The 23,330-nt window shown below is 44.5% G+C and overlaps 1 protein-coding gene across 2 annotated transcripts in view; it reads right to left on the bottom strand.

The window, feature by feature from the left end:
• The window catches only part of LARS2 (leucyl-tRNA synthetase 2, mitochondrial), a 320,228-nt gene that overhangs the window by 4,861 nt on the left and 292,037 nt on the right, over positions 1-23,330 (bottom strand). For both annotated transcript variants that reach the window (XM_068236332.1, XM_068236333.1), the window contains exon 19: positions 18,114-18,225. In XM_068236332.1, the coding sequence (XP_068092433.1) occupies positions 18,114-18,225 (112 nt within the window). The remainder of the gene's footprint in view (positions 1-18,113; positions 18,226-23,330) is intronic.

The raw sequence follows: 23,330 nt of genomic DNA, 5'->3' as shown, positions 1-23,330 counted from the left end.
CGGTGTAATAACCGGGACATATGGCCAAATACAATACATGAGATTTAATTATGGAGGCATGTATTATTTTAAAACTATAATGGCTGAAAACTGAGAAATAATGAATTTTGTTTCCGTTTTTTTCTTATTCTTCCTGTTAAAATGCATTTACAGTAAAGTGGCTCTTAGCAAAATGTACCCCCCCAAAGAAAGCCTAATTGGTGGCGGAAAAAACAAGATATAGATCAGTTCATTGTGATAAGTAGTGATAAAGTTATAGGCTAATGAATGGCAGGTGAACATTGCTCAAGTGAAAACGACGGAACGAGAATGGGTTAAGCAAGCGTTCATTCTGTCTACCTGTCCTGATCTTCTGAGTTCTGGTTAATGCGCTCAGCGCTACCTTGCACTGAGCCACTAAAGTGAAAGTATTGTTTGTGGCTGTTCGGATCTACGCCTGCTCGGTGCGCCACATCTCCTATTGGTGTTAGTCCTCTCCTCCACTAAACTGGGGATATCCTGGTTCCATGTGCTTGTGTGTGTGTGTCCTTCACGTCAGGATCCGCATTATGTACTGATCGTGGAGAAAATACCACTGCAATAGAACCGATAACATATCTGAAGTTGTATTATGGGACACGCTTAAGTGTGTTTTGAGGGGGATCTTGATTAAGCATAGCAGTAGACTGTATAGGGGAAAAAAATGTACCCTAGACAGCTGTTTGTCAGCATTACAAGCAGCTCAGAATAGTCATAAGACAGAGCCATCTAGTTTAAATTACACGAAGTTAACAATTGCAAGAGACAACCTGAACAATATATTAAATAACAAGTGTAAGAAGCAACTTAAAAAAAATCACAGAGAACTTATGATAAATACTAATCGTTCAGGTAAACTAATGGCTAGTATACTGAAAAGAGACAAAGCAAAGAAATTTATTGACTCAATATATAGATATACTGGAGAGCTAGTCTCGGGGTCCAGGGAGATAGGGGAAGTATTTGCAAGCTTTTATCAAAAATTATATAACCTGGGTAGCCCAAAAGAGGATGGACATAAATTTCTGTCTGGAGTGGATATTCCATCATTAAATGCACAAGAATGCGAAGAGTTAAATTCCCTAATCACAGAGGAAGAATTTAAGAGGGTTGTGGTGGATCTAGAAGAGGGCAAAAGCCCCGGCCCGGACGTCTACATTGGCGAGTTCTACAAATTATGTATGAATGAACTTGCGGCCCCCTTCTGCGCCTTGATTAAAGCACAACAGGGGGAAAATTTATTTTCAGATCTTTCAAATAGAGCAACCATTACACTGATTCCGAAAGAAGGCAAGGATAAGAAGGACTGTTCAAACTATCGCCCAATTTCATTGATTAATGTCGATGTTAAAATTTACTCAAAAATTCTGGCAAACCGGCTGATCCCTTATCTACCTAAATTATTAGGTCCTCAGCAAAACGGTTTTAGGCCTGGTCGTCATATTAGTGATAATCTTTCGGTGGTGAATAATTTTATTTTTGCTTGCAGGGAAAGAAAAATGGCAGCGGTCCTCATAGTAATAGACGCAGAAAAAGCCTTTGATAGGCTATCAAGGGATTTTCTTTTTGCGGTCTTATCCCGATTCAATCTAGGGGATACATTTATTGATGGAATTAGGCAACTCTATATAAACCAGTCAGCCTGTATCAACATTAATGGGCAATTAACAAAAGATTTTAAGATATCAAATGGAGTCCGTCAGGGTTGCCCTCTGTCCCCTCTTTTATTTAATTTTGCCATGGAGGTACTAATACGAGCTATTCAGGATAATGGACAGATTAGAGGGCTGATTGTGGGAGGTGTAGAAATTAAACAGCAGGTCTATGCAGATGACTTGATTCTAACCTTGACGGACCCATATGCCTCCACAAGGGAAGCGCTAAAAATCCTGGCGGATTTCTCTCTCTGTTCTAATTACAAATTAAACGAGAAAAAGACGCAACTCTTAAACATAGGCTGTAGTAAGGAAATAGTTGGGAAGATGAGTTCTCTCGCCGACCTAAAATGGGAGAAAAATGAGATCACCTACTTGGGAACGAAGGTTTGTAGCAACCCAGAAGCATTATTTTCTGCTAATTTTAAAGATATAATCAAGTCTAGTTCGGATTCTCTAGAATCCTGGAATAAACCAATATTTAACAGTATAGGCAGGGTAGCAATTATTAAGACTTTCCTTCTCCCAAAGATTCTTTTTTTGATACAAAACATCCCAGTTGATATTCCCCAGGCATGGTTCCGGTCATTGCACAGGCTGTTCCAAAGGTTTATATGGCTCAACAAAACTCCCAGAATCGCCTATCATTATCTTACGAAAAGTAAAGAAGCAGGAGGTTTGGCAGCTCCCGATATGGCTCGGTATCATACTGCTAACCTTCTTAAGCGAATCCTGGAATGGGGATGCATAGGCGAGAGGAAGTGGTGGGTAGAAATGGAGGCATCGTGGGTGAACTTCGGCTTGATCTTCTCTTGGAATAAGAGTAACCTTAGTAAACTGATGGGAAGTACATCTCACCCCTTCATTAAACCAATGTTGAAAACAATGCTAGAACTAATTAAACATAATGGAAAAAAGAGGCAAACACCACTCCAAACCTTAAGAGACAACCCAGACTTTATACCGGGGCAGTCTTTAGGATGGTTTACACGGAATGGACTTATCAAAGATATCAAGATAATAGATTTGTTAAATGAAAAGACCATACCTTCAACTGTGCTAGGAAACTTCAAGTAAGTAACTACCTAAGGACAGCCCAAAAGAGAGTCCCCTTTGGAACAAATTTAAACAAGTTTGAATCGCTTGTTAACAATGGTACTATCCCCAAAAAGGGGTTAGGTACGCTTTATAACTTCCTAAGTCAGGAAGGAGACTCTGGAAGAAGCAGAGGGGTACATATGTGGGAAAGAGAATTGGGTATTAGGATGAATGACATAGACTGGAATAGAGTATATAAAGACATTTGGTTACCAGCCAGCACTAATGTCCAGTTAACCCAATATAAGTTGGTCTCCAGGTGGTATTGTATCCCCAGAAAAATGGATGAACAAAGAAGCTGGGAAAAGAGTGGTTGCTGGAGGTGTGGAGCCCCAAGCCGATCTTATAAACATTGGTTTTGGGAGTGTTATAAACTTTGTGGTTTTTGGAAAGAGATAGAAGCCTTTATTAAGAAATATTACAGCCCAGATTTTGTGAATGACGAGATTTTTGCCTTATTTGGCCAGACTAGATTGAATATAGAGAACGATCTAAAAAATATTTTATATAGTTGCTCATTGGTTGCCAGGAAAATGATAATAGATAGGTGGAAAGATGATATACTTCCATGTTTTGCAGAATGGCGCTGCAAGATGTTATCCTTCTTGAATGTAGAATCGGGGAAGGACGTAGAACCGGAGAGAGATGAGTTACGGGCGATAAAGCAATTGCGGGACAATTTAGAAACTTATGTCTAGAGGGATTACGACTCTTTATATTGCTGTGTTGTTAGTAAGGAGGTCATTAAAGAAGCAAATGCCTTACTCCCTGTTGTGTTATTGTTTGTTTTTTCCTCTCTTAAGTGTTACTTGCTGAGCGCGAAATGTAAAATTGGGTGCGGCACAGCTGTTCAGTAGTTATAGTAACAGTTACCACTATCGGGTTTTTAATATCCAACGCTGTGGCTGCACGTTTTTGGGGGAAAGATTGAAGTTGCGATTTTCTTTTTCTCTCGGCGATTCCAATTTTTTTTTCTTCCCCAAATTCATATGTATATATATATGTATGTATGAGGGGAGGGCGGGGTCAGGGTCTGTCGGGTTGATGGCAGGGGTCTGAACATTCAACATGGAATGTGTGATGGTGGTGAGGGGGGGTGGAGCCCAGCTGTGGTGCGCTCTGTCAGACCATTTAGCTGTGTGTGCATTACCCTGGGCGGGGGGTGGTCATGTGGGGGCGGAGGGAGGGCGGTTCGTGTTGGGACGATCTGGTGGTCGTCACGAGTGTTTGCAGTTTTCATAGTGCCCGCACTGCCTGGTCCGCTGTCTGTGCGCTTATGTATAGCCCCGCTGTGTGCGGGTTGGCCGGGAGCGGTGGGGGTGTGTTGGTGGACGGGCGGGGGGGGGTCCGCGCGGGCGGGCGCGTGCGGCTTGCCGGCTGCTGGGTGGCGGTGGGGGGCGGGGCTGTACAGAGTGTGCGGCTCCGCCTGCCGTCGTTCCGTCGCTGTCTGGCGTTTTGGGGGGGCTGTGTGTGCCCGGCCGCTCGCTCGGGTGGGTCCGCCCCCCGCTCATTGGCACTAGTGCATGTTCGCTGCTTCTGGCCGGGTGCGGGCGGCGGGCCGGGCAAGGGCCGAGGATGTTGGCGATTGCTGGGTCGTCTTGTCGCGAACCGCGGTATGGGTTTTAAACCGAAAAACTGTGCAGCCCTATCTAAGGCTTATATCACAGTGGTGTTAATTACAAAGGAGAAGAGAAGGGAAAAAGAAAGGGGAAAGGAGGTACTCACAGTGCAGCATTGATATTTTAGAGCTGTTGTAGTAGCGGCTGCAGTGTGGGGTTCCCCTGCACACTGCAGATCCGGTTTCCGATTCTGATTCCGATTTATGGTTCCGATTTTCCCTGCAACTATTGTGAGATACTATAAGTGGTGTAATGCATCAATCTTTCAGGGATTCACACTCAGCGGCTGGATTTGCACCCATTCCTAGTAGCTTTTCCTCTCATATACTTATAAGACCGGTGAGGGCATTTTTTTTTTTTTTTTTATTTATTTTTTTTTTTTGGTGGTTTTTTTTTTTTTTGTTTGTTTGTTTGTTTTTATTTTATTCTATTCTACTATAATATTTTTCCTCGTGTGATTTTTCTTCTTTTTGTTGTTGTTGTTGCTGTTGTGTTATGTCTACATAAGTGGATTCAGACTATGATGTGAAGATGCGCCTAGGGACACAGGAGCACGGCTGTGAAGTCATGTTGATGGAAGTCCGGGCATGATAATATGCTGAGTCTGAAGAAAAAAAAAAAAAAAAAAAAAAAAGTAACAAAAAAAAAAAAAAAAAAAAATACCACCGAGCGTAACAGGAAGTGCAAGAGCGCGGCTTCTTCATTAGGCACCGGAACATCTAGGAGCCAATCATCGCCTGCCCCCAGCGCTAGGAGCTCCGGTGGCCAATCTGGTTTGTGAGCGCAGCCGGTGGGGGCCTACTAATGAGATTCAGCCAGGTGGGCCGGCATTGCCAGTACTGAGATGGACAGGACATAGCTCTGCTGTACATGATGCTCCTGTTTCCTCTTCTATAATCCCTCCTTTCTTCCAGTTTCTTATGTTAATCCTCTTTTTTCTGCCCCTCTTAACAGTGGTGGTTATCCACCTGTATCCCATGGTTCTGTTATTAATTTTATTGTTTCTGGAAGAGCTGTCAGCAATCATATGGTTGGATCATTTGCTCCTCCTTCAGTAACCACTTTAAGTGAAGTGCTGTTAACACTATCATCTATGTCTTCTAATCCGATTTGTTCTGTACTTGCTGTTTCTGCTAATTCTACCGATCACAGAGCATGGGTGCCCGAAGTATGTTAAAAAAAAAGCCTTGGCTTGCGAGGTTTCCTGGGATCACACCTTCCATTTAGCATTAAAGAAAAGATTTGGCAGTTGGAATATATAGACTTGTCTCTTCTACCATCTAATAAATAATTTGTTGATAAAGAGAAGAAGGACTCTGAGGTGGAAAGGAGGAGGCCTGTATCCAGAACATTTTCTGATTGGTTGCAGGCTTTCTGCATATATGCTAGTATCCTGAGAGAAAAATTCCCTGATAACTGCACTGGGCTTTTTCGTCATGTGGACATTGTACTGTAGGTGTACAAAAATGTTGGCCCTCTCAGCTAGTTTCTGTATGACGAATCGTTTAGACAAAAAATGGCAGTTCACCCTGGTCTTTCTTGGGGCACCAAAGATGTGGCACTCGCATCTGTCATCATGAAAACCTTTGAGAGCATGGTTCTGCCCCTCCTGAAACTTTCCACAGTGGCTCGACTGGACCCGCTTCAGTTTGCGTACAGAGCAAACAGGTCCACCGATGACGCCATAAACACCTGCCTGGAGTTTGTCTATGATCATCTGGATAGGCCAGGCTCATAAGCCAGGGTCCTCCTATTAGACTTCAGCTAGGCGTTCAACACTATCAGCCCCCAAATACTTCAGGAGAATCTTACTGCACTCGAGGTCCACCCTACCCTACGACTGTGGATCACCGACTTCCTCATGAACAGATCCCAAGTCATGAAGCAAGAAACTATACTCTCGCAACCTAGGTCCATCAACACAGGAGCCCCACAAGGATGCGTACTGTCACTGTTTCTATTCTCCCTATACACAAATAACTGCAGATCCACGGCAAACTCTGTCAAAGTGATCAAATTTGCTGACGACACCACCATTGTGGGCCTCATCACCGAAAACGATGAGCGGGAGTACCGGCACCAGGTAGACAGGATCTGCCACTGGTGCAAGGAGAATGGCCTGGTCGTCAACTCCACAAAATCTGTCGAGGTGGTCGTCGACTTTAGGAAGCACACCACCCCTCCTTCTCCAATCTGCATTGACAACACAGAAGTGGAAAGAGTCCCTTATGCACGCCTTCTGGGCACTACTATCTCCAACGATCTAACTTGGAAAACAAACACTACCTCCATCCAGAGGAAAGCCCAACAGAGACTATTCTTTCTCCGCCAACTGAAGAAGTTTGGCATGTCCCAGAGACTCATGTCAAGTTTCTAATCCGCCACTATCGAATCTGTCCTCTGCACCTCCATCCTGGTCTGGTATGCCGGTTCCTCTGCTGGTGACAGGCACAAACTACAGAGAGTCATTAGATCAGCGGGGAGAATCATTGGTAAACCACTCCCCCCTCTGGACCTCCTCTACGACTGCAGACTACGCTCCAGAGCCTTGAGGATAGCCAGTGATCCCTCACATCCAGGCTACCGCTTCTTCAGTCAGCTCCCCTTAGGCAAGAGATTCTGGTCTATTGCCACCAAGACCTCAAGGCACCAGAACAGCTTTTTCCCTTCAGCCGTCAAATCATTGAATGCTATGCACTTTATTCCCACCCTATAGTGTCGGTTGCACTGTGAACTCTGTACTATCTGTGTTTTTGACTCTCTGTGTGTATATTTTTGATGTGATTGTTGTATTTTTGCGTATTTGCTACACTCAGCCCTGTTATGCCAAGCCCAATTCCGGGCACGACCCAGTCGTGCTTGGCGATAATAAAAGATTCTGATTCTGATGTGGGCTTATGGATTTCACTTATGCTGCCTTATAGATCCCAGCTGCTGAAGCCGGTCTCCAGCAGTGCGCAACAGTTGAGAAAAGGCATATGTTTTTCATTCAATGAGTCCCAGTGTAAATATCCAAAATGTCAATTCAAGCATGAGTGCTTATTTTGTGGTGGTTCTCATGCCTTTATGAAGTGTTTAAAAAATTCTAGCAGCTCACAACAGCCCTTTCTTAAAAGCACAGCGTCCAGTGAGACTGGAAAATCTGCTGCTGCCATGGCTCAAAGTTTTTCCAAACCAGCAGATGGCTAAATTTATTTTTGATGATCTCTCTCAAGGACTTTTCATACATCCCTTTACTGGCCATGGGTGTTCCTGGGTGGAAAGCTTAAAATGGGTGCTTTATATCCCTGACATAGTGCGCATTAAAATACAAAAAGCAGTTTCTTTGGGGAGAGTGGCGGTGACCCACCTTTTCAGGATTTTCGTTTATCCCCTCTTGGGGTAGTGCCTAAAAAAGAACCTGGTGAATATCACATCATACACCATTTGTCTTACTCAAAGGATGGTTCTCTGAATGACACCATTCCAGAAGAGTGGTCATCAGTATATTACTTTTGAACAAGCAGTTATGGTGGTTAAGAAATTTGGGGCTGGCGCTTCAATGGCGAAATCCAATATCAAATCGGCTTTTTGGTGTGAGGATCTGCTCGGCTGCCTGCGCAGGCAGGCAGCTTTGTGACCACTGTTCAGGTCTGCATTCTGCAGGTCTCTGGAAGAGAGACCTTTGGTCAGTTTTGCAGCTTGCTGCTGCTAGGGAATTTGCATACGTTGGTCATGCAAATTTCCTAGCCACATCCTGTGGAGGTTTGTACTATAAATACCATGTGATATCACAGACCTGTGCTGGTCATAAGGGTTAGTCCTGTGAAACACTCCTGGAGTGTCAGCCTTGCTCTTTGTTTAAAGATTAGCTCAGAGTAATTCCTGGGACTGCACTAGGCAGGTTCCCTAGTGCAGTTAGGATTGCATATCTGTTTGTTTGTCTGTTACGATTGTCCTGTCCCAGCGGTGGTCGACAGGAGATCGTTCTGTGTGTCTGGGTGCTAACCGGAACAGTGGTTGTTACTGGTAGCCCCTTCTGATCTGTCTTGCCTGGATCGCACTCGCCTTGCGCTAGTGCTGTGGATCCTATCTCTCACTTATTCCTGTTTTCGTGTATCGGTCTTGTCTGCTACGAACGCTTGCTGGAGGCTTGGTGAGGTAACCGTTAAGCAAGCGCTCGCGTCCTCTGTTTCATGTTTGTCTGTCGGTGGTTAGTTAGGCGTGCTTGTCTCTGTTGTGCTTATCACGCGGAGACCGCGCAGAAAACGCATTCGCTGTTGCGAATGAGTGCGGTGTTCGCGTTTAGTTAGCGTTTGTTATTTTCCTTATCTTCTCATTGTATGATTTGCTGTGCCTTTGCTACTCTCGTGCTCTGCCTTGCTGTAGCCTTGTGTCACCTCTGGCAATCGCCTCTCTCGCGATTGCGTTCCTACTTCATATCTGCTGTTGTGTATGCACCGTAGCGGGTTGGCGACTAGTTTGGTGCACACACATACAATCTGTCCCTGTGCTCATTCTCTTTCGCAATCGCTTCTCTTGCGATTGCGTTCTCACTTGGTTTCCTCTGTTGTGTGTCCGCCGTCGCAGGTTGGCGGCTAGATTGGTGGACATACATACATTCCTCATCTGTGCTTTTTCGGTCTTGTGACGCTGTTAGCAACCGCCATCTCTGGCGATTGCCTTCTCACCTTATCTTCCTGGTTGTGTGTTCATCGTCGCAGGGTGGCGACTAGATTGGTGGACACACATACCCTCTGTCGCTTTGATCTCTCTCTTTCAGGGCTATCTTGCCCTGCGTTTCTTCCCTTCGTACAATTCCTGTCTGGCGTCTGTGGTAGGGCAGAGGAGCTGTTCCTCTGCACTCCACAGCTCCACCTGCCGACAGGAATTTCCCTCTACAGGTGCATTGCACCTTTTGCTGGGTTCCCTCAAATTATTACGCTTGTGGAGGATTTCCGCAGTGTCAGCACGTCTTGTGCGCTGATCACGGAGAGAATTCCACAATCGTTACATTTGGCTATAACTAATTTGGCTGGGTAGTTTTTCTTCTTCGGGTTTTTTTATTTAGATGGGAAATTTTATTTCGATAAATGTCTACCCATGGGGTGCTCGTTGTCTTGCATGTATTTCAAAGTTTTCTCGTCCTTTTTAAAATGGGTGGTATCTCACGAGCACAAACACGGTGCAACAGTGCATTATTTAGATGATTGTTTATTTGTTGGGCTAACGGATAGTTTGGTTTGTTCATCATTGTGGTTGACATTTTGTGCTATTATGGACTTTTTTGGGGTTCCATTAGCCAAGGAAAAGACGAGGAACCGTGCACGTGTTTGATTTTCCTGGGTGTTTGCATCGACAGTGTGGCTATGGAGTTCAGACTTTCAGAAGATAAAGTGTTGAAGCTTAGAACTGGTATTGATGGCCTGTGAACGTCCAAAAAAGCAAAAGTGATGGACATCCAGTCTGTGTTGGGCCTTTAAGCGTTCTCCACAAGGGTATTGCCAATGGGTGAGTTTTTTGCAGGAGGCTGGCATTAGCAATTGCGGGTATTAAAAATTCCTTCTGGCATGTTAGGTTGACATCTGATGTGAAAGCCGACCTTTTCATGTGGAAGCAAATTCTGAATCTTCTTTGGTTTTGGGGGTATTGCACTGTTTAGTTGTGTGCTGCTTGAAGTTTAACGACTGGCAGGAAGCAAAATATTTCCCTGGTGAGGATAACTCTTTCTCGCCAACAGTTTCAGGTATTTCAGCAGTTGGTGCCGAAGCTGGAAGGGGATGAGTATCCAGCCCACCTGTGGATAGTAATATGGGAATCATAGAGGTCATGGTGAAGTGTTCCCTGACTCCTGCTACATGGGCTGCATATAAGGACGCCTGGGAAAAATGGTCTGTATTTTGCTCTGGGAATCAAGTTTTTTCCTTGTCTATGGATGTCACTGTTGTGCTGTCATTTATATGTGACAGAATCAGCTCGGGTCTGTCTTTTAGTGGGTTGTGAGGAGATTCATCTCAGTTTCTGGAAGGTGCTGTTGCTGAGGTTGCTACATGGACAAGTGTCCATGTAGCAACCTCATCAGGAGACGGACTGAGGGCAGGGTGTGGTGATTGGCTCAGGTCTGGGTGCTGGGTCCCCAGGTAACCCAGTGGGTAATGAGATAACAGACAGTATATAATGTGAGGTAAATGGAGCTCTTGGTCAGTAGGGAAGTGGCAGGCTAGCTTCCACCACCCATCCTCCCCTTCTTTCAGAAAGTCATCGTCTTGTCACGGTACCTACTTATTGGGGGGGGGGGGGGGACGGTAGTTCTTCCCACTGGTAGGCGCGGGCAGTTGGTATGTTGCTATGTGCAACTGGTGTATTGCTAGGGTCTACTGACCATGCAGTAGCTCTGGTGGAATGAAAAAAAATGTGTTCGGTTTGTGTTAACTGAAGTTAAGGTTTTAGTAAAAAAAAAAAAATTTTAAACCTAAAAAAGAATGGGCCACAGCCTTTAAATGCCTTCCCGTGTGTTGTCTTTATTTTTAATAAATGTTTAAGGTATAAGTGTTTAAAGGGAAATGTTTTCTTTCATGCATTTGCCATGAACAGTGTACACAGCTGGATAGGAAACAGTGCAAGATTCTTCCACTGTTGTTCTTTGATGTGGGAGAGAAATATGTTATGTGTTGCAGAGACCTGTGATAAATCAAGAGTACCGGTAAATATGCAGAGAGACCACTATTCATTCAAAGTCTTTCCCAGCAACCGCATTACAATCTACTTGTTGCAAAGTCTGCATAGAGCTGCGACACCGGAGTAGACAATATTTCTCATTGCAGTCTTCTGACTAATATTCTATTTGTCTTTGCCGATGAAAGGGAACCTAAATTGAGAGGCAAATGATAAAGGCTGCCATATTTATTTAATGTTAAACACCACCAGTTGCCTGGCTATCCTGCTGATCCTCTGCCTCTGATACTTTTACCCATAGACCCTGAACGAGCATGCAGATCAGATGTTTCTGACAAAAATGTGACAAGACAAGATTAGCTGCATGCTTGTTTCAGGTGTGTGATTCAGACACTTGTGATGCAAGAATGATCATCAGGACTGCCAGGCAGCTGTTATTGTTTAAAAGAAAATAAATATGACAACCTCCATATACCTCTCGCTTCAGATTCCCTTTAAGTATAAATATATCCAGCTTTTCAAGCTAAAGACTCATACGCATGCTAAATGGCTCTCAGCAGAGGCGTCACATTAGTTGCAGAGGATATGACAGCACAGAGGCACTGTAATATGAGGGGCCAGAGACGGCCTTAGAGTACGTGAGGCCTGGGGCGAGTGTCACATGCGGGGCCTAGAGCCGTAAGTGTAGGCAATATACCGTACCACCACACTCACGGGCTTGTCCATCTCTAATGCAGTATGCCTTGTTATTGTTTAAAAACTTGTTAAAGGCCACTACGCCAACCAATATAGGAACATTTACAATACGTAATGTAATCAAATGGCCAATGGTACTACCATTCGCTGTTTGATTACATTACGTATTGTAATTATTCTTCTGATGGTTTAGTGGGTTCTAGGCTGGACTGGGGTGGGTGCTAGGCTGAATAGGGAGTCCAAAGTTTTGTATTTCTATCCAGAAACGCTCCCCAGCCAGCCTAGCACTTATCCCCAGCTCCCCAGCCAGCCTAGTACCCATTCCCAGCTCCCCAGCCAGCCTAGTACCCATCCCCAGGTTCCCAGCCAGCCTAGTACCCATTCCCAGCTCCCCAGCCAGCCTAGCACCCATCCCCAGCCAGCCTAGCACCTATCTCCAGCTCTCAAGTCAGCCTATTACCCATCCCCATCTCCCTAGCCAGCGGAGTACCCATCCCCAGCTCTTCAGCCAGTTTAGAACACATCCCTTGTTCCCCAGCCAGCCTAGCACTTATCCCCAGCTCCCCAGTCAGCCTAGCACTTATCCCCAGCTCCCCAGTCAGCCTAGCACCCATTCCCAGCTTCCCAGCCAGCGTAGTACCCATTCCCAGCTCCCCAGCCAGCCTAGCACCCATCCCCAGCCAGCCTAGCACCCATCTCCAGCTCTCAAGTCAGCCTATTACCCATCCCCATCTCCCTAGCCAGCGGAGTACCCATCCCCAGCTTCCCAGCCAGCGTAGTACCTATTCTCAGCTCCCCAGCCAGCCTAGCACCCATCCCCAGCCAGCCTAGCACCTATCTCCAGCTCTCAAGTCAGCCTATTACCTATCCCCATCACCCTAGCCAGCGGAGTACCCATCCCCAGCTCTTCAGCCAGCTTAGAACCCATCCCTTGTTCCCCAGCCAGCCTAGTAACAATCTCCAGCTCTCCAAGGCAGCCTAGCACCCATCTCCAGCTCCCCAGCTGGCCTAGCACCCATCCACAGTTTCCCATTTAGCCTAACACCCATCCTTAGCCAGTCTGGTACACACCCCAAGCTCCCCAGCCAGGCTGTACCTATCCCTAGCTCCCCAGCCAGCCTCTACCTATCCCTAGCTCCCCATCAAACCTAGCATGAATCCCCAGCCAGTCTGGAGGCTCCAGCCTGACCCCCCTCTGGCTCCAGTCCATGCTCGACCTTAATGCCCCTGGGGCCCTCAGGCTGAGGCTCTGAGCACATTACCTTAATCTGACATTTGGCAAGCTTCATGTTAGTGTAGAAATTCATTACAAAAATGCAAACGGCATAGTACAGTAAAGAATGCTAAAGACGAAAACCTAAGCAATAAAAGGGAGGTTGGTGCACGATATAAGGTGCATAAAACAAATTTGGAAGATCTGAGTATTTGTAAATAACACACTGATCAGAATACAAACAACTAGACTTCTGTAGATCTTTCCTTCACCACCACCAAAATGAGCATGGCATGGTGGGCATGACGTGGGGCCTGGGGCAATCGCCCCACTTGTCCCCCCAAAGGCCGCCTCTGGGAGGGGCCCATATAAGGCCATTCTCCATTTGCTGCATTAGCTCTTTATTGGTGCTATAATGGTAATAAGCACCTCTGTATGTGCTTTAAATAGTGCTAATCATTAAAGCGGTATTGTCACCATAAAAATCAAATTTCAACAGCAACTGGTCTGAGTGTATTAAGTGATAAAGATGCTAATCCTGCATTCAAAACTTGCAAAAGTTTTTCTGCTGTTATGGTTTGGAGTTATCACATACTTTATGAGCACTGACCCTAGTGCCAAACAGTGCCAAAGAGTTGAATGCAGGGAGTTCTTTTTATTTATAATAAATTCCTCCTCTTCCATTTCTTTCCCTGCCTAGCTTTCTTATCTGAAACACCTCTGCTCACTTGTGTTTACAAGCAAGGCTGAGGTGACTCAGCACATTGGAGGATAAGACAGTGTAGTTCCTAGTATACACCTCAGTGGGAGTGTCTGAAGACTCTGGGAGGAGGGCAGCTAATGAATACACAATGAGCAAGAGAAGGGAGGGGGGAAAACTAGAGTCAGGGAGGATATGATGTCAGCATTAGCTTGGCAAGATGGCCACTGCCTAGAATAGGATTTTCTTCTTTTACTTTATAAAATTCACAGGAATCAGTACGTGGATAGCACAATACATCTGTTATGTAAGTAGAAGTAGTATTTATCTACTTATATATGTGTTTTTTTATTTGTAGGTTAATAATAATAATAATAATCTAAACATTTGTATAGCGCTTTTCTCCTGTCGGACTCAAAGCGCTCAAGAGCTGCAGCCACTGGGATGCGTTTAAGAGGCCACCCTACAGTGTTAGGGAGTCTTGCCTTGAACTCCTTACTGAATAGGTACTTGACCTAGCCAGGATTCGAACCCTGGTCTCCCATGTCAAAGGCAGAGTCCTTAACCAGTACATTATCCAGCCACTACTTAGCATGGGTGTCGCTTGTTCTTTAACAAAGCATCCCTTGTTATCTGATTCCATCTCTCTCACACAATGGCTGTCCTGTATGAAGTGACTCACTGCTAAGGCCCCAGTATAAAACTTGCATTAGGGCCTATGGCTCAGTACAGTTGTGATCATAAGTTTACATACCCAGAACTTGTGAACCTTGCGTAGAGTAAAGTGATTGACCATGCTCAAAATGTTCTCTTTGATTCATAGTTAGTGGTTAGGCGGAGCCATTTCTTATCACACAATTTTGTTTTCTTAACATCATAATGATAAGTGGAAGCACCATAATTGCATGAAACAAAGGTTTACATTCCATTTAGGCCTGATAATATACACACAAATTGACACGCACAGGTTAATTGGATATTAAGGGTAATTGTTCACATTTGGGAGCACATTTCAAGCACATTTCTTTGCTTGAAATGATAATACAGACGGTCCCCTACTTACAAACAGGTTGTGTTCCAGGAGACTGTTTGCAAGATGAATTTGTGTGTAAGTTGAGTCCTGTGTTATACATAGTGAAATGTGGATAGGTGATTTACTTTCAGACAACGCTGAATGTGGACATTTAGTATGAATTATGTTTTGGGCTGTTTTCTATGTGATTTCAAAGTGTGTGATCAGTTGAGGACCATAGGCTTACACCTCCTAGTGACCAGGCAAATTTTTACAATTCAGTGCTCTGCAGCTTTAAAAGCTTGCTGCAGAGCCATAGCACTGAGCAAACAACTGATTACCCCCCCTCCCCTTTTTTTCTGCCCACCAACAGAGATTTCTGTTGGTGGGCTCTGATCCCTGCTGCCATGGGTATTTTTTTAAATTAATTAATTTATATTATATTTTTGAATAAATGTGACTACTTTTTGTCTATTTTTATTGCACCCCTCCCTCCCTCCCCCCACCAGCCAATCATAGTGATCAGCTCTAATAGGCATCAGCCTATGAAAGCCGATCGCTCTCTGAGCCTCTCCAGGGGACAGCCGAGTGACGCGGCTGTCCCCAGTACTGCGCCGCCGTAGATCGCAGCAATGTAAATAGACCACAGTTTCGCTGCCTAACAGTCTTCTAACGGCGATCGCCACTGATAGACTGATGACGGATCTCCGCTCCATCATTCAAGCTGGGATGCTTGCGCATAATCCCCTGCAAACCCCCCCCCCCCCCCGCCTATCTGTGTTAGGCAGTCCTGGGGCTGTCACCTTCCTGACACCTATCAGCGTTAGGCAGTCGGGAAGGGCTTAAACTACTTATAAGGCCGGTTACACACTTAAAACGTGCAGGAGAACGGCTCCTGCAGGCGTTGCGGCGTGTCGTCGGGAATCTGCGGTGCGACGCTGAGTAGCAGCGGTAGTAGTTAATTTACCCGAAGGGGAAGCGCCGATTCCCGACGATAAAATGCCCCGGGATGCGTCGTACCGCAACGCATCGAAACGCAGCGTCGGGTGTGAAAGGTAAAATGAAAGTCTATAGTCTTTCCTTTTACCTTGGTTAACGCAAAGTATACACTTTGCGTTAAAACGCCAAAAGAGGGCTCTGGTGTGAAAGAGCCCTAACAATTTATACAATACTGTAAGACTTAACAACAAATGTGTATTAAAACAGTATTATATATTTTGTACATGACGATAACCCTGTATCTCTGAAACATAGTAACTAGAGTCGACTGTAGTGTGTGAATATGAAAAAGTCAGTGAAATTCTGGGCTCTTCACAGCCACCTGTACATTTTAGCCATAGGGAAAGCAGAACCTTGTTTAATTTTATAAACCAGTCAAAGGGTGTAAAAAATATACCCAAAGAGTTTCAAATACCAATCAGCAGTATTCAGAGTCTCATAAGAAGCAGAATTTTGAAAGGTTCTGTTGATAACAAGCCACCGTCATGCAGACCAACTCAAATTTTCAGCCAGAACTGCTAAAAGAATTGTTCAGGATGAAAAAAACAAACAAGAAAAAAGAACCACAAATAACTGTGGATGTATCAAGATGCACAATAAGAAGGCGCTTGAAGACAAATGGGCTCCATGGTATAATTGCCAGAAGAAAGTAATTACTGCACTAATTTGACAAGAACGCAGGCTTAAAGCGGATCCGAGATGAAAAACTAAGTATAAAAAGTAACTTGTCTATATATCTTATCTAAAGTTTAGATAGTTTACACAGAAAATCTAGCTGAAAACAGCTTCAACAGAATATGATTATTTCTTCCTGTGATACAATGACAGCAGCCATGTTGTTTGTAAACATTACACACAGGCAAAGCTGATCTGCATCTCCAGCACTCAGCCTGTGACAAATTCACTCTGCTCTCCCCCTCCCTCCTCCCCTCTGCCACTGAAATATCTGGCTAGTAACCTCCTCCTCCTCCTGCCCAGACTGATCTCCCATAAGCCCTTGCGCAGTGCCAAGGCTCTCTGAAAAATCTGTGGGTGAGGCTTGTTTAGTTTATAGGGAATTAGAGTATTAAAATAAAACAAAAAAAGTATTTGGCTTGAGGAATGCCCTATAAACTATATGAAAGGAACACAACTATGCAATGAGTAAAAGTTTATCTCGGATCCACTTTAAAATATGCAAAACAGCACCTAGACAATCATCAAATCGCCTGAAAAAATTCATTTGGAATGATGAAGCCAAAGTTGAACTTTATGGAGTCTACGTTTGGAGAGGAGTCAACAAGGCCCATGTTAAATAGTACACCATCTCAACTATAAAGCAAGGAGGTAGATCTTTGATGTTTTGGGGGTGTGAGCCACAGCACCTCCGGTAATTTGGTCAGAGATAATGCCCAGAAGCTGTGCATGAGACACACTTGGCCTTTTCAACATAATTATGATCCAAACACATTGACTACAGCAGAAAAAAATAATCCAGAGGCTTCTCCCATCCTTCACCACAAGGCCATTTCAGCACTGGGACCTCCAGAAAACTGTTAACAAGCCTTTGTAGACAGCTCGCGCCTGCACAGTAAAACGGACCAAATCATGCTCAACTGTTTCCATGGAAGATTGAGCGGGTCCATGCGCACGGGTCCTGGCGTCCAGAAGGGGTCTGGAGAAAGACATGGGAGGCCTCTGGAAGTTCCTTCTACTCCCTCTCAAGGTATCTAACTTTAAAAAACTCACAGGTTTGCTGTGACTAAAAAGGACTAAAAGTTAAAATACGGAAAATAACAGGCTTAGGGTGACTGCTGCTATTTATAATCATCAACAAGTTGGAACAAAGTACAGGTTAAAGGGGCACTACAGCGAAAAACTGTAACATTTAAAATATGTGCAAACATTTACAAATAAGAAGTACAATGAGTAAAAAGTAAAATGAGTAAAAAGTAAAATGAGCCATAAATTACTTTCTCCTATGTTGCTGTCACTTACAGTAGGTTGTAGAAATCTGACAGAAGTGACAGGTTTTGAACTAGTCCATCTCTTTATAGGGGATTCTCAGAGATATATTTATTTTCAAAAGCACTTAGTGAATGGCAGTTGCTCTGTCCAACTGCCAAAAAAACTGTGTAGGGAGCAGGGAAGCTGTCCAGCATCATTCTTTAAATCCTTTTTAGGGAATATCTTTAGAAACAATAAAAGCCTTGCTGAGAATCCCCTATGAAGAGATGGGCTAGTACAAAACCTGTCACTTCTGTCAGATTTCTACTGCCTACTGTTAGTGACAGCAACATAGGAAAAAAGCAATTTATGGCTCATTTTACTCTGGAAGAAACGTACTTCTTATTTGTATATGTTTGCACATATTTTACATTGTACAGTTTTTCGCTGAAGTGCCCCTGTAATCATCCCATATTAAAAAAAAGCTTTAAATACAATTATTGACTGTTTTAATATGTTCTACCTTTCCATAGTTCTGAAGCCAAGTGTGGTGCCATGGGGGACAGCATGATAATAAGGCTTGCTAAGGCATTTTCATATTCTCGGCTGTGCTGTACAACTCGCAGTGAAGAGTACTGAAAGAGAAAACAAAGATTTTTTTTTTTAACAAATCAGTACTGATTTTAATGAAAAGAAATACATGAACAATAGTATAAGCAGCAGTAGAGTCATGGAAGCAGGAATGGGGTCAATTTACAGACAGAATTAATTAACATTGAAAATTGAATATATCATATCATGACAAACAAAGTAGTATGGTTCTTAAGGTGGCCGAACATCAGGCGACTTGGCAGCCGGTCGACCATTGATCTGATTATTATAATCAAATCAGATGAAAATAAGTGCGGCCAAGTGCATGCCCGACCGACAATGCGACCAATTTCGGTCCCGAAACAGGTCACATAGTCGATCACGCATGCTGCAAGATGTTGGGTTGACTTGCTTGATCGGGTGCACAACGGTAACGGCGTGCAATTTCGTGATGAATGGGATGAAACCCCCGGCACACTCCCCCAATGAAAAATGTCTCCCCTAGTGCCCAGTGCATGTAATACATTACCTCTCTGCCACCTCCGCAGGCTCCGGGTACATCCCACTCGCCAAACACGCACGCCCCACGTGGTCTCCTAGTAAGGGGCACGCGTATGACATCAGACATCAGACACGTTACTAGGCAACGACGTGTGGCGCGTGTATGATGAGCAGAGTGCGTTCGGGGCCTGCGGAGGCAGTGGAAAGGAAATGTATACCTTGTACTGGGCACCAGGGATATTTATCATTAGGGGGCACAGCGTCGGTGCGACGTATGAGGCGCACAAGGCCGATTCCCAAGAGAATTCATGCTGAAACTGATCGGAAATTGTATTTATTCTTTTCCGGGTCAAAAAGTTCACTTCCTGACTTGCGTCAGGAAGTGAAAAAACAAATCGCTCTGCAAAAGCGTTTAGAAAAGTGCATTACAAAAAAATCGCAATGCGCAGGTAAGCTCCAGGACGCCCTATCAATAATTGTGCACAAAATCTCAAAATGCTGGCATCATTGATTCTGAGCGGGCGCTCAGCATGCGGCGGTTGCGTGCACACGCATGCGCACTGGCGGCGGTGGTTTTAAACGGGCTTGGGTCTACTAGTCCTATACAATAAAATGCAAGTGTCCCTGTGTCATCAACTGAATGGTTGTGTGTCCCTGGCTTTTTTGTACTGAGCATGTGCGCAGCCAGGGCAGTTAGGACACAGGGCCGGACCTGACAGTTTGCTGTCTGTGGTTCACAGAGGTTCTTATTGCATTGTGGGAAATAACAGCTTTTTCCAACTGCCAAGCAAGCAGCTCCCTGTGTGCATATACTTCAGAGAGTGGTGGGGAACGAGCAAGCGAAAAGCGTATGTGTGCGCATTGCGGGAGGTAGCGGCTGTGATCGGGCCTTTTTACGTGTTACATTATAAAATGATTTGCGTAAAACAAAAATGTACCATTTCTTAAATTAAATATCTGTAATCATGGGTTAAAATATGAAAAACAAGCCATTTCTTTACCTGTCTTGACTGCTGCTAGGCCTGAATCTGGCCTGCCTTTCACTGTTAATCAAATCCTTAAAGAGAAACTCCAACCTAGAATTGAACTTTATCCCAATCAGTAGCTGATACCCCCTTTTACATGAGAAATATAATGCTTTTCACAAACAGCCCATCGGGGGCGCTGTATGACTGATTTTGTGCTGAAACACGTCCCACAAGAAGCTCTGGGACCGCAGTACTTTTGGCAGTTTGTTACAATGTAACAAGGCTCACAGACAGGAAATGGCTGTTTACAGCTGTCTCTAACAGCCAAAACAGCTAGGAGCAGCTACATAACCTGCCCACAGTAAAAATGTCACCATGTAATAAATGTCAGAATGTAAATCGGGGAGAGGAAAGATTTTACAATGAGCAAACACTGACTAAATCATTTATACATAATTATGGTAAAAAATGAAGCACTTTTTTACTACATTATTTTCACTGGAGTTCCTCTTTAAAGTGACCCTGTAGTGAGAGGGATGTGGAGCTTTCTATATACATTTGTAACACATACATCTTTTAAACAATGCTATTTGCCTGGCTGTCCTACAGATCCAGTTCCTGTAATACTTTTTTTTTTTTTAAAGATTCTTTATTTATGAATTTTCACAGAAAGAAAAGGAACATACAGAAAATAGACAGTAATAAGGACATAACATGTGCCCAGGACAGTGCATAAAACTGGTACAGTTCCCAGCGACTAACCAGCGCCGCCGAGAAGCTATTACCGCCTCACAGACTACAGTACCGATCAACATAGTAGATGACTAGAGAGGTCTGCCCTCGCATTATAGACAGTGTAAACAAACAAGGTTCAGCATCATAATATAAGTGCAGAAAGAGACCCAGGACCCAGAGGGATCATACACCTGGGAATCCAAAAGCTCTCAGGCATCGTCTTGTCTTATTCTACTTGTAGGCTGCCCCTCTTAAAGAAGTCAATCCACAATTCTTCTATTGATACATGAGGAATCAATCAGATAGGGAGCGTCTAGGGCGCACATAGAAAATGAAAGAATAAAATAATAGTAAAAGTAGAAGAAAAAAGGAGAGAGAAAGGAAGAAAAGTACCAAAAGAAAGAAACAGTATCAGGAAAGTGTATCCGCTCCCGGGCCCCCATCCACAAAAAGAGTCAACGCCTACGGGGAAGGTGAGCCGTGTGTCAGGATTATTATGAGTCCTATAGGATATTTTGGGGGCTCCCTTTGGCTCATTAAGCACCGGAACCTAGTTGGACATGAGGGTGAGATATCTAGGAGACTCCTTAAACTCAAACCAGCCAACCCATGTTTTCATAAACTGTTCCCTTCTATCATGAAGGCTAGCTGTTAGGTCCTCCATTTTCTCAATCCAGTCAATCTCCCTAAACCAATCCTGTAAGGACGGTGGTTCTACGTGTTTCCATTTTCTAGCAATTAAAATTTTGGCTGCATTAATTAAATGCCTTGTGAGTGTTTTTTTATACCTCCGTATCGACCAGTGATTGTGATGCAAAAGGAAAAATGCCGGAGAGTCTGGTGGGAGAAAATCTGTCAAGACATGCATAATCTCTCTCACATCCGCCCAGAATCCCGCTAGCTTATTACATGACCAAAAGATATGCACTAGCGTGCCCACCTCTAATCCACACCTCCAACAGAGTGGTGAAGAAGAGGGGTACATTTTGTGGATCTTAGAGGGGGTGTAATACCACCTAGTGAAGACCTTGTATCCTGCCTCCTGGCTCCTAGAAGATATAGAAGATTTATGGGAGAAGACCAGTATCTTATGCCATTGTTTATCAGAGAAGGTCATGCCCAAGTCCCTTTCCCAATGAGCCTTGAGGGTTAGACACGGTTCCTCGCTATCATTTAGCAAAGAGTACACCAAAGAGAGGGAGCCTCTTATTGGACCCTCGCCCAAGCATATTTTTTCAAAGGTGGAGAGGGGTCTAGAAAAATCTACCCTCGATCCCTGGGATAGTGTAAAATGTTTAAATTGGAGCAAACTCCAAAAATCTAGGCTTGGTGATCTACGAGATGTCTGAAGATCCCCGAGACCCACCCACTCTCCATCTGCAATCAGATGCATAGCCCTTAAGGGGGGGTCTGCCCTCCATGCCTGATAGCTGTTCCTGCCTTGGCCTAAGGCGAATTCAGGGTTACCTAATATAGGTAGTAAGGGGGAGGGCCAGGGGGACATGGATATTTTTTCCCTCATTTTGGAGAAGGCCCTGAGCGTTTGGGTGATTAGTGTTGTTGCCGGTGAAGAATTGGGCCATAAGCGCTTGGACCACACCAACAGGGATAATTTGTTACCCATTAATTCCTCTTCAATGCCTACCCACCTTTTATATGGTGCATGCCTGTGCCAGTCTATAACCCTAATGAGAGTCGCTGCTAGGTAGTATAATCTGGGGTTTGGGACTGCCATGCCTCCAAGATCTTTAGAGGCGGTCTGAATGGAATATTTCAGTCTAGGTTTGTGACCATTCCAAATGAACCGAGAAAAAACCCGGGTAACCTGTTTAAAGTAAGAAGAGGGGATCAAAATTGGCATTGTCTGAAACATGTATAGAAGTCGTGGCATAATTGTCATTTTGATAATGCAACTCCTGCCAAACCAGGAGAACTGAGGTTTATTCCAATTCTGCAGGTCTTGTTTGATACAGTCCAGTGCTGAAGGGAAGTTACAAGAGAACACATCTCTGGGATTCGGAGTAATTTGGATGCCAAGGTACTTCAGGGATCTACCAGGCCATTTGAAGGGAAAATTACTCTGCAAGGAGGTTCTGAGGGGGCCTGGGAGAAGGATTCCGAGAGCCTCGCTTTTGTCGTAGTTAATTGACATGTTAGAAATTTCCCCATACACTTTAAACTCGGCAAGGAGATTGGGCAAGGAGATATGCGGATTGGTTAGGTAAAACAGGAGATCATCCGCGTATGCCGCAACTTTAGTGGAAGACTTAGGGAGGGATACCCCTTGGACATCAAGATTCGCTCTGATCATGCACAGAAAGGGCTCCAGGGAGAGTGCAAAAATTAGAGGGGATAGGGGACATCCCTGGCGCGTCCCATTTTTAATAGAGAAGGGAGTTGATAGGACCCCATTCGCCTTAACCCTTGCTGAGGGACCGGAATATAGCGCCAGGATACGCTGCATCATCTCGTCTTCCAGGCCAATGTACCTGAGGGTGCCCTCAATAAGGTCCCAGTCCACCCTATCAAAAGCCTTTTCGGCATCGGTAGAAAGTATTAAAGTTGGTGTAGACTGAGACCTCACCCAGTGTAGGATATTCAGGGTTTTTATAGTGTTGTCTCTAGCCTCTCGACCAGGTACGAATCCCACCTGATCCAGATGAACCAGTTTTGGCAGGAGGGGGGGCCAGTCTATTTGCTAGCATTTTTGAAAAGAGCTTCAGATCAACATTAATCAAAGATATTGGTCTGAAGCTTTTGCAGAGAGCGGGATCTTTTCCTTCTTTCAACAATACTGAGATATGTGACTCAAGCATGTGATTAGAGAATAGATTTCCTCCAGGGGATTGTTCAGGGGTGGAATTGAAGGCCTGAAGCATATGGGACGAGACGATAGAGCTAAACCGTTTGTAGTACTCCGGTGTGAACCCATCAGGTCCAGGAGC

Source organism: Hyperolius riggenbachi, chromosome 5, assembly GCF_040937935.1.
Source record: "Hyperolius riggenbachi isolate aHypRig1 chromosome 5, aHypRig1.pri, whole genome shotgun sequence".
Lineage (NCBI taxonomy): Eukaryota > Metazoa > Chordata > Amphibia > Anura > Hyperoliidae > Hyperolius > Hyperolius riggenbachi.
Note: the sequence above shows the minus strand (reverse complement) of the source record. Positions and strands in the feature narration are given on the sequence as shown.